General features: G+C 42.4%; 1 protein-coding gene across 11 annotated transcripts in view; it reads left to right on the plus strand.

Annotated features, from left to right (window-relative positions):
* The first annotated feature begins 9,053 nt into the window (after positions 1–9,053).
* TP63 (tumor protein p63) overlaps positions 9,054–12,624 on the plus strand; it is a 314,554-nt gene continuing 310,983 nt past the window's right edge. For all 11 annotated transcript variants that reach the window (XM_075340463.1, XM_075340465.1, XM_075340467.1 and 8 more), the window contains exon 1: positions 9,054–9,188. In XM_075340463.1, the coding sequence (XP_075196578.1) occupies positions 9,070–9,188 (119 nt within the window). In that variant the 5' untranslated portion in view covers positions 9,054–9,069. The remainder of the gene's footprint in view (positions 9,189–12,624) is intronic.

A 12,624-nucleotide genomic window follows, 5' to 3' on the forward strand; every position in this document is an offset into this window, starting at 1 on the left:
CCATCCTGGCATGCATGCTTCCTCCATCCTCCCATGCATGTTTCCTCCATCCTGACATGTATGTTTCCTCCATCCTGGCATGCAATTTTTCCCCATCCTGGCATGCATGTTTCCTCCATCCTGGCATGCATGTTTCCTGCATCCTAGCATGCATGTTTCCTCCATCCTGGCATGCATGTTTCCTCCATCCTGGCATGCATTGTTCCCCATCCTGGCATGCATGCCCCCCCCCCCATGCTGGCAAGCATGTTTCCCCCCCCATCCTGGCATGCATGTCATCCCCCCCCATGCTGGCATGCATGTCATCCCCTCCATGCTGGCATGTGTGTTCACCCCCATGCTGTCATGTGTGTCCCCCCCATGCTGGCATGCGTGTTCCCCCACCCCGCGCTGGCATGCGCGTTCCTCCACCCCACGCTGGCATGTGCGTTCCCCCACCCTGGCATGTGCGTTCCCCCACCGCCACCCCACGCTGGCATGTGCATTCCCCCACCGCCACCCCATGCTGGCATGTGCGTTCCCCCACCACCACCCCACGCTGGCATGTGCGTTCCCCCTCCCCACCCCACGCTGGCATGTGCGTTCCCCCACTGCCACCCCACGCTGGCATGTGCGTTCCCACACCGCCACCCCACGCTGGCATGTGCATTCCCCCACCGCCACCCCACGCTGGCATGTGCGTTCCCCCACCGCCACCCACCATCCCCATCTTGGCACAGCCGCACACGAGTTATAATTAAAAAAAAAAAAAGCAACACACAACTCACCTTCCTGCACCCACTCCCCTGCTGCGCGCCGTTGGGTCCTCAGTTCCTACGTGTCTAGACCTCATTACGCCAGCGTCGCTCGCTGACGCTCCTCCGACTCCTAGGCAACACACCTGCAGCCTGGGGAAGGAGGAGTGTCAGAGCGAGGAGAAATGTCTCCTCCGCTCCAACACAGTTTTGATCTGCCGGGCGACTGCACCAGCAGATCAAACCGGCAGGATCAGGCGGCAGCACGCGTGCCAGCAGAATGGGCTCTGCGTGCCCCTGGTGGCACGCGTGCCATAGGTTCGCCATCATTGGTATATGCGGTCTCAGACAGTGCAGCAGCTGCAACAAATTGCTGGGTTTCTGGTCTCGGCTCAAGCCCAGACACAGCCAGAACCCAAGAAAGCCCTCTCACACAAGTTTTCTTGGGGAAGGGATACATTCATTACTTTCAGGGAACCTTGCAAGTTATACTTCAAGCTCCGCCTATGTTCCTCAGGGAGTGAGGAACAGCGAGTGGGAATTGTACTCTACCTGTTTCAGGGAGATCCCCAGTTCTGGACCTTCACTCTGCCAACTGATTCTCTTGCATTACGGTAGGTGGATGAGTTTTTTGTGGCTCTGGCCCTGGTCTATGGTGATCCTGATGGCATCTCACTTGTGGAGTCCAATCTCCGTAGGCTCCAGAAGGGGGTATGGCTGACTGAGGAGTACTGATCTGAGTTCCAGAGATGGGCCACAGACACCCAATGGAATTATTCTGCTCTCAGGAGGAGTCAGTACTGTCAGGGTCTGTCTGAAAGCCTGAGGGATTCTCTGGTTCAGTATGCTGCTCCAAAGTCATTGGAGGCTGCCATGACCCTTGCTATTAGGGTGGTAGATGCCTCAGAGAGAGACCAACAGTAACCCAGTCCCTTATAGTTCTTTTTCTGGAAGAGGTCCCTATGATGCTACTTGGCGAACCAATGCAGTTGGGCAGTGTATCCCCTCATACTAGGCCAGTGTTTCTCAACTCCAGTCCTCAAGACCCACCAACAGATCATGTTTTTAGGTGTTCTTCAATCAAGTTTCTCGGATTTCCTTAATCTTGCACAGGTGATGGAATTATTCCCTGTTTAATATTGAGGAAAACCTAAAAACATGATCTGTTGGTGGGTCTTGAGGACTGGAGTTCAGAAACACTGTACTAGGCCATTTACAGTTCACCGTGAGATGGTGGCTTGCTTCTACTGCGGTCATAAGGGTCATTACATAGGAGTTTGTTCATCCACATCCAAACATGAAACATCTTTAAAAAGCCGCATCCTCTGATCATGTGGAGGGAGGCAACCAGGGCGTGTTCATTTCCTCCGTTTTACCTTCCAGAGGCTATGAGGCCCAATCAGTGGAAAGCAGAGTTAATCTTCCCACTCCTCAAATTAATTCTAGACTCCGGTATTCCCCCTGGAGAAGTGGTTGGAGAGGGGTGTTCATTATTCCCGAGTGTAAGATTGTTAAATCTTCTAAAAAACCATATTCCCCTGGTCATGTGGAGAGAGGTGACCGAGCGTGTATATTTCTTCCATACCACCCTTTTTCCTTGGAGTCTCCAAGGCTCAATCGGAGAAACCAGTGTTAACATTCCCACTTCTCAGGGTTATGTTGGCCTTGGTTCTCTCCCTGGGGAAGGTGGTTGGAGGGGGGTGGCCAATAATTCTAAGTTCAAGGATGTAGGGTCAAGTGGTGATTCCTCCGTTGTTGGTCCTTCTGGGAAGTTACTTGTTTCCAAGAAACGCATTCATGGTAATAAACATTCAGGTCCAGACCTGTGTAAGAATGAATGATTACGTATGGGTGTCCACCAAAAACATCAAGTGGAAGGGTATATCTCTGGGGCTCTGAGCTCAAGGTTTCTCAGTCTGCATAGAGTAGCAGACACTTAACAGTATAGCCATTCGGCTGGAGCTATCCCTAGTACTAAATTCCCACAATGTTCTTCTCAGGTCATTGCTCTGGAGATGTGTTGTGTCTCCAGAGCCAGCGTCATTACCACCATCACCAATGCAAGTTACTGGTAACCTTGGAGGTCAGTTCACATGGGAAGTGAACGCTAGTATATTGGACCGATCAGTCGACATGTTATCCATATAAATCCGGTCTTGAGAGTCCCGAGGCCCCTCGTTGAAGGGGGAGACTGGCACAGTGGCCTCTCAACAATAAGAGATTTGTGACAGGTTTTGGTCCAGAGTCACATTCAATTTCAGGTGCAGCCACTCTGTGACTATGCCCATCACCTTCAAATAGTCCAATTTCCCATCAGACTTGGTTGGTGATAGAATTCCATTCTGTTCAGGCTGCCTAGGTGGAAAGAGCTGCAGGGGTTCTGACTGGTCCTCAGCCTTCTGCAGCCTTCGAGTTTGGCTACAGCTGTGAATTTTTCCTCTGTCTGTCTTCCTTCCATTCATGTAGATTAGTGCAGTGTAGGACTAGTGCTCTTGCCGTCCATCTCACTAGTAGGGGTGAATTCAGGGATAGCGATAGATCTGGGTATTTTTCTTGGCTACGTAGTGAAAAAACCTTTATTGGGCTTCCTAGGCAGGGTACAGCTGCAGGTGAGTGCAGGAGGTGTCCCATCTTCCCCCTCCCTAGTGCCAGGGCCCACTGTTGTTTAAGTGTCCCCAGTGTCCCCTTGCATGTTGTTTGCTGTGTATTGCGCCGCACATACGTAGCTCTGAGCACAACTGTCATGCTGTGAATTCGGACAAACGTAAGTCCAACTGTGACAAATGTATTGACTCAGGGGCGCTGAGTACAATTGCATGTAACAATTTTCAGATTTAGATTTTTAAATATTTAGAATATTATGTATCATTTCCTTTACACTTCACACTTTACACTTCAAAAATGCTTACATATCACATAAAATCCCCAAAAAATACATTTAAAGGCGTGATTCACTCATTTTTTTTATTCTCTCTATCAGTGTAACTTACCATTTCAGCTGTCCTCTTAATTGCCTTCTATTTCCAGTTCTGGCACTGAGCGGTGCTATCCTCCTCACTAAGTGCCAGTCACATGACCCCCCGGGGGGCGGTGGCCTCTGGTATCCTCTAATGTCACGTCAACTTCCGGGCTGTGAAAGTTAACGTTACATCAGCAGCAGAAACTCTCTCTGATCCTTAGTGACTTGGCTGTGGGCGGTGATCACCGCACGTCACAGCCCAGCATGAGGAGGAGAGGAGGGTTTCCTTACCAAGGGTTTACTTACTTAGCCATGTTTTACCAAGGTTATATATGAAGTTTTAGATTTTTTTTTGCCATATTCAGTTTGTATTTTTCTTTTTCCAGTTTTTGCCATCAGTAATTTTGAGGCAACATACTTATATGGCCGACAGTTTGTCATACAAATTTCATAGTTTAAAGTTGAAGGCAGACTTAAGTCCATCGAGTTCAACCCATAACCTAACGTAACATGTTGATCCAGAGGAAGGCAAAAAACCCCATGGGGCAGACAGTAAGTGCCACATTAGAGGAAAAAATTCCTTCCGACTCCACATACGGCAATCAGACTAGTTCCCTGGATCTAACTGAATAGGATAACTGAAGTGAGCACTAATATATATATATATATGAGTGCAAGCCATGTTTTTTCCATCTCCTATATAAGAAAGTCCTTAGTTACCCCTCTCCACCCATAGCAGTTTTTAATTGCAATGAGATGACACACAGTTAGGGTCACAGAGCTAGGGACCCCAATATAGAGATATGCCTTGACAAGGCCTTGGGGCTCAGTTACATTGATCAATGCAATTGCTAAATATCTCCTTTTTCCTAATATTCATGGCAGGTATGCAATTCATTATTCACATGTTCAAATTACCAAGTAGCATTTTTCATTGTATATTCCAATATTTTTCCATATGCTTGAGGCATTATACCATTATCTAAGTTTGATGTGCAGCCTTATTCTTATATATAGTATGTATTTTTGGCTTGCACTCATATATATATATATATTAGTGCTCACTTCAGTTATCCTATTCAGTTATATGTAGTTTTTTTCTGAATGTGAACACAGCTCCGCCCCTTTCGGCCATGTTTTTTCCATCTCCTATATAAGAAAGTCCTTAGTTACCCCTCTCCACCCATAGCAGTTTTTAATTGCAATGAGATGACACACAGTTAGGGTCACAGAGCTAGGGACCCCAATATAGAGATATGCCTTGACGAGGCCTTGGGGCTCAGTTACATTGATCAATGCGATTGCTAAATATCTCCTTTTTCCTAATATTCATGGCAGGTATGCAATTCATTATTCACATGTTCAAATTAGCAAGTAGCATTTTTCATTGTATATTCCAATATTTTTCCATATGCTTGAGGCATTATACCATTATCTAAGTTTGATGTGCAGCCTTATTCTTATATATAGTATGTATTTTTGGCTTGCACTCATATATATATATATATTAGTGCTCACTTCAGTTATCCTATTCAGTTATATGTAGTTTTTTTCTGAATGTGAACACAGCTCCGCCCCTTTCGGCCATGTTTTTTCCATCTCCTATATAAGAAAGTCCTTAGTTACCCCTCTCCACCCATAGCAGTTTTTAATTGCAATGAGATGACACACGGTTAGGGTCACAGAGCTAGGGACCCCAATATAGAGATATGCCTTGACGAGGCCTTGGGGCTCAGTTACATTGATCAATGCGATTGCTAAATATCTCCTTTTTCCTAATATTCATGGCAGATGTGCAATTCATTATTCACATGTTCAAATTAGCAAGTAGCATTTTTCATTGTATATTCCAATATTTTTCCATATGCTTGAGGCATTATACCATTATCTAAGTTTGATGTGCAGCCTTATTCTTATATATAGTTCCCTGGATCAACGCCCCATTGCAGAATCTATTGCACATAATCAGTAATATTATATTTTTCAAGAAAGATATCCATGCCCTCCCTTAAATGTTAGTAGTGAATAAACCATTACAACATTATGTGGCAGAGAATTCCATAGTCTCATTGTCCTTACAGTAAAGAATCAGCTTCAGTGATTATTATTAAACCTCCTTTTCTCTAACCGTATTGGTACCTTCTTGTCCCCGTTGTAGGCCTAGGTGTAAAAAGATCATTAGAGAGAGCTCTGTACAGTCCCCTCATATATTTGCACATTGTAATAAGATCGCCCCTAAGACTTCGTTTTTCCAAACTCAATCCCAAGTTTAATAACTTGTCTTGGTATTGCATTACACACATTGGTTTAATAATCTTGGTTGCTCTTCTTGACTTCAGCTATGTCATTCTTACACAGCGGAGACCAAAATTGTACATAATATTCTAAGTGTGGTCACACTAGTGACTTGTATAGAGGTAAAACTATGTTCTTCTCTTGAGCAGCTATGCTTCTTTTAGTGCATCCCATTATTTTATTAGCCTTGGCAGCAATTGCCCGACACTGGTCAGTAAAGTTGAATTTGCTGTCCACCCATACACCCAAGTCTTTTTCAGTGACAGTTTTACCCACTGTTTTACAATTAAGTACATAGCTATACATTTTATTTCCTCTGCCCAAGAGCATGACCTTGTATTTATTCACACTAACCTTCAATTGCTATTTCACAGGCCAAACCTTCAGCTTACACAAATCCCTCTGCAATATTAAATTACCTTCCTCTGTATGAATTACCTTGCATAGTTTTGTATCATCTGCAAATATCTAAATTCTACTCTTAATGCCCCCTAAAAGGTCATTAATAAACATGTTAAAAAGAAGAGGGCCCAATACTGATCCCTGTGGTACCCCACTGTTAACTGTGACCGAGTTGGAGTGTGTTCCATTAATAACCACCCTTTGTTTCCCATGACTGAGCCAGTTCTTAACCCAGTTACACATACAGTACAGACCAAAAGTTTGGACACACCTTCTCATTCAAAGAGTTTTCTTTATTTTCAGGACTCTGAAAATTGTAGATTCCCATTGAAGGCATCAAAACCATGAATTAACACATGTGGAATGAAATACTTAACAAAAAAGTGTGAAACAACTGAAAATATGTCTTATATTCTAGGTTCTTCAAAGTAGCCACCTTTTGCTTTCATTACTACTTTGCACACTCTTGGCATTCTCTTGATGAACTTCAAGAGGTAGTCACTGGTAATGGTTTTCCAACAGTCTTGAAGGAGTTCCCAGAGATGCTTAGCACTTGTTGGCGCTCTTTTGCCTTCACTCTACGCTCCAGCTCACCCCAAACCATCTCGATTGGGTTCAGGTCTGGTGACTGTGGATACCAGGTCATCTGGCGTAGCACCCCATCACTCTCCTTCATAGTCAAATAGCTCTTACACAGCCTGGAGGTGTGTTTAGGGTCATTGTCCTGTTGAAAAATAAATGATGGTACAACTAAACGCAATCTGGATGGAATAGCACGCCGCTACAAGATGCTGTGGTAGGCATGCTGGTTCTGTATGCCTTCAATTTTGAATAAATCCCTAACAGTGTCACCAGCAAAGCACCCCCACACCATCACACTTCCTCCTCCTCCATGCTTCACGGTGGGAATAAGCCATGTAGAGTCCATCCGTTCACCTTTTCTACACAGACACGGTGGTTGGATCCAAAGATCTCAAATTTGGACTCATCAGACCAGAGCACAGATTTCCACTGGTCTAATGTCCATTCCTTGTGTTCTTTAGCCCAAACAAGTCTCTTCTGCTTGTTGCCTGTCCTTAGCAGTGGTTTCCTAGCAGCTATTTTACCATGAAGGCCTGCTGCACAAACTCTCCCCTTAACAGTTGTTCTAGAGATGAGAAGGTGTGTCCAAACGTTTGGTCTGTACTGTATTTTTCCATATTCCCATTAATCTCATTTTTTCTATCAACCTTTTGTGTGGCACTATATCAAGTTCCTTTGAAAATTGACATGCACATATATTATATACACATTTTATATATAAATATGTTTAGCGTTTAGATCTTCTTAGCAAATTGGAAAAGTTCCTTATGAATAACTAATCAATCAATTAATGGACCTTAATATTAAACCTGATCTCTTTTCTGTAGTCCCTATTGTCTTGCAAGTTACTCAAGCTGCCATCCAAAGTATTTAGGTTGGCGGACATTCAAGACTTTAAGTTTACAGGATTCACAATTCACAGATGTTCAGGGCTATCAAGCCGTCTGTGGGTGGAGAATGTCAAGTTTTAAATAGCATTCTGACCACTCTGGCAGCGGAGCTGAAGAATTTCCACATGGTACTTTCTACAAGGCATAAATGTTACACAGTAACCGAGTGTGTCTCATAGGCTTGGTATTTCTGCTGATGTTTTCATTATAAAAAAGGTACACTGTAGGTGTTCGGCACTGGTCATGTCTTTTACTTGGACATACAACACTCTAGTAGTAGCATTGACACCCAAATTCCAATTTTCCTACTTGGAATCAGGTTTAAATTAGAACCAGATTCATATTTCCTTCAGTCTCCAAAACCACAAAACCCATATCAGCTAACAGTACAATGTTTGGGTGGGAGTCTGTGTAGGAACCAAGTAAGAAGCAGCACAGAAGGTTACGGAAGCTCTCTGCTTCTCTTAGATAATCCTGTATACAGAAAAGTACAACGTGCAGGATAATGCAGCCATCTGTGAGTGCCATTTTTTATAAATTCCAGTATATATGTATATGTTGCTGTTTTATGCCATTTTTCATCATTTATTTATTTTTTTAATCACAGATTCAATGTTTTGAAAATAGTACTATCTATCAATGACTACAGCAAAAGACTACATCACCACAAATCATGCAATGCAAAAATGATCTTGGGAGACAAGTAGTCTGTATTTGATGCATAGGAATTTCCCAGCTTGAAAACCTCACCACAAGACCGTTGGTGTGTATTGTATTAAGGATATACAAAAATCCCCTGCACATTTTGTGACACAGTGTGGGCTTCCGAATCAGGTGAACCCCAATAAACCCACAATGACAGAAGATCTTATATAATGCAAACTGATCAATGCTAACAACTATGAAAATCTGAAATTAAACTTCTACCATAGCCACAAGTCGGATGAAGACAGATCAACTAAGTTCACAAACAATGCAACAAACAGATCAGCATAAAACTTATCATGTCTGCCAAGACTCGAGCACCATGAAAAAAAACAACAAATAAATAAGTGGAGGTGCCCAGTTGGAAAGAATCATGCCTCTGTCACTAGCTAGATTTCATTGGCTCCTCCAGTAAGAGTCCCGCCTATTGACACATGTCAAAAACTTTTTATCACTTCTGCCAGTTGTCACTATAGTTGAGGTGTCCATACTTTATATCTACATGTACATCTCTACTAGATATTTATTTCTCTATTTATATCAAAAGAAGTTGAAGAAAATGAATTTTGAACCCTCGCCTTGTACAACTTTGCCATACCATCCTGATCCACACATATCACGGTGAGTACCAATTACTTCATTTCCAACATACCTGCTATCCTTGCTGTACTAATTCAGATGATATGTTTGGTAATAGTTTGAAATATATATATATATTTTAGTTGTTTTTTATTATTTCCTTTATAAACAGTTAGTTTATGTATTGTTCATGCTATGTGTGTACTTGTGCATTTTTGTAAACTCCGTAATTAAAGTAAACTCCTTATTACAGTGTTATATATATATATATATATATATATATATATATATATATATATATACACACACCGTATACTATATATATACATACGATTGCCCAAAGGTGTAAAGGTGATCAGACACATGAAATATCTGCTAATCATCGGAAGAATAAACTAAATTTGGTGATATTTGATGAGAATCTGATGTCTGTGGTGGTCACACATATAAGAGTATCATTAAATGCAGTTAAAATAAGCTGTGTCTGCAGATAAATATCTCATGTGTATGGCCTGCTTCGGCCATTTGATCAGATTCATATTTACAACTAATAAATGCTTTTCATTTGATTTGGGTATGAATGTACAGAAAAAGATTAAGTCTTAAAGATTGTAACAGAAATTCATTTGAATTATGAAAATGATATATGAAAGTTTTTTTTGATGGGCAGTGGTGATGTGATTTTATCAGCCATTCCATAATGTATAGATTTGTATATATATGTTGAAAGGAGACTGATACATACTGTATAAATGTTCATCATTATCTTTTTCTTGTATTGATTACTATGTGGGAAATGTTAATGATTAGTGATTCTCGTATTGACGTAAATCATTTTTTAATATCCAATGTATTAAAAAAAGGCCAAGTGCTCTAATAAATGGCTCACCAATATTGTTAATAGGAATGTACACTATACATTTATTTGATGAAACAAAAGGTTTTTTTGTAAATAAATGTGCTTTATAGCTTTTCTGAAAGCATCCTACATACAACTGGCGGATATAATGCATCTTAATATTGTATTAACAGAAATGTCCTGTGCACTATGATTCATTACTGTGATCTGTAGAACCCTTTATGTGCTAGTACATTATTACTTGACATAAAGGGAAAATGAAAATTGAATTTACACCTGAATAAAAACTGTGCTGAAAAAAAAAATTAACCTAGCCTGCCCATGTTTATATACCCTATAACAACATTTTTAATATGCCTACTCATACTTTTTCAGATATCACTACTGGATTCTGAAACACCTAGCACTGCTGTAATTGTGGCTTTGAGAACTCTAAAAGCTACCGTGCAGTGCTCATAAAAGATGTTCATCCATTGAACTTTAAATAGGTTGTCCACTACTTTTACATTGATGGCCAATCCTTCAGATTGGTCAGCAATGCGTGATCAGCTGAGGTACAACACTCGGCACCCCCCTCCGATCAGCTGTTCTCTGTGACGGTAGCAGCAGCAGGCAGCCAGAAATACTCAATTTTGGAGCTGCTCAGTCTTCTAATAGCGGCCACAGCCAGGTATTTGGACATTTGCCTCCTATTACTTTGAATAGGAGGCGGATGTGCAGCATTCGGCCGCCACTATCAGAGGACAGATCAGCTCCAGAACTGAGCATTTCCCCCACTGGCATCGAGTACAGCTGATCGGCGGGGGTGCAGGACCCAAGCCGATCACACATTGATAACCTATCCTATGGATAGGCCATCAATGTTAAAGTAGTGGACAACCTCTTTAATGTTTTACTGTGTAACCATTTTTAAAAAAATAAGATTTAATATAACTTGACATAAAAAACTAAATATTTTATGTCCAATGTGTCTACATAATCTTTACTAAATTGATTAGGATACATGACAGAATTATTCGATATTAGACATGTATTTCTAATAGTTTGAGAATCAGACTTTAATTTATTCACTTCATCAAATACTGCACACTGCCCTGACTACACCATCCACACCCCTAATTGTCCACAATTGGACATTATTTCATAGAAAACCTCATAAAAATGGTCGAAAAAAATTGTTGGCACCCTCAACTTAATATTTGGTTGCACTCCCTTTGGAAGAAATACCTGCAATCAATTGCTTCATATAACCATCATCACGCTGCTTACACCTCTTAACTGGAATTTTGGCGCACTCTTCTTTTACAAATTGCTTCAGGTCTCTCCTATTTGCAGGGTGCCTTCTCCCAAGGGTAAATATAAGATCTCTGCACAGGTGTTCAATGGGATTTAGATCCGGACCCATTGCTGCCACTTCAAAACTCTCCAGTGTTTTGGTTCCATCAATTTCTGGGTGCTTTTTGAAGTATGTTTGGGGTCATTGTCCTGCTGGAAGACCCATGACCTAGGACATAAACTCAGCTTCTGACAGTGGGCACTACATTGTGACCCACAATCTTTTGGTACTCTTCAGATTTCATGATGCCTTAGGCTATGTGCACACGTTGCGTTTTTTTCAGCGCGGAAAAAAACGCACCCTCTGGCAGAGGGAAGAATTGTAAAAAATGCGTTTTGGGAAAAACGCATAAAAAACGCATGCGTTTTTCGTGCGTTTTTCATGCGTTTTTTTCAGGTGCGTTTTTGACCACATGATCCAGTGACAGTGCCACAGTACATCCAGTACACAGTGCCAGCCTTCCTGCAGAGATGTGAGTGTTGTCCACGGGAGAACACAGCTGCCCATGCCCACGATTTGGGTTCAGGCTGCTGTGGAGCTCTATGCTACCTGCAGAGAACACTCTTGTCTCCGCAGCATAAATTGACATGCTGAGGCTCGGGAAGCTGCACCACAGGTCAGTTTATGCTGCGGAGAAGAGAAGCACAGTGGGCACGGGATTTCTAAAATTCCTTCCACTGTGCTTCTACTGCACAACGCAGCGCTATGGACACAGGGAAAACACTCTGCGCCCATAACGCTGCAAACCCTGAATGTGGGCACACCCCCCCCTGCATATTCTAAGCTGGCGCCCTTTAGTGCCTTTCATGTGGCACTAAAGGGTGCCTAGCCTTGTATTTAGCCCAAAAAAAAAATAATTAAAATAAATGACGTGGGGTCCCCCCTATTTTTGATAGCCAGTCAGGATAAAGCAGACAGCTGTAGCCTGCAAACCACAGCTGACAGCTTCATCTTGTCTGGTGATCAATTTGGAGGGCTCCCCAAGCTGCTTTTTTTTTTTTATTTATAAATAACTAAAAAAACAAACAAACGTGGGGTACCCCCCAAATTAGATCACCAGCCAAGGTGAAGCTGACAGCTGGGGTCTGGTATTCTCAGGATGGGAAGAGCCATGGCTATTGGACTCTTCCCAGCCTAAAAATAGCAGGCCACAGCCGCCCCAGAAGTGGCGCATCCATTAGATGCGCCAATCCTGGTGCTTCACCCTAACTCATCCCGCGCCCTGGTGCGGTGGCAAACGGGGTAATATATGGGGTTGATACCAGATGTGTAATGTCACTTGG

This window comes from Anomaloglossus baeobatrachus, chromosome 3 (assembly GCF_048569485.1).
Source record: "Anomaloglossus baeobatrachus isolate aAnoBae1 chromosome 3, aAnoBae1.hap1, whole genome shotgun sequence".
In the NCBI taxonomy this organism is placed as follows: Eukaryota; Metazoa; Chordata; class Amphibia; order Anura; family Aromobatidae; genus Anomaloglossus; species Anomaloglossus baeobatrachus.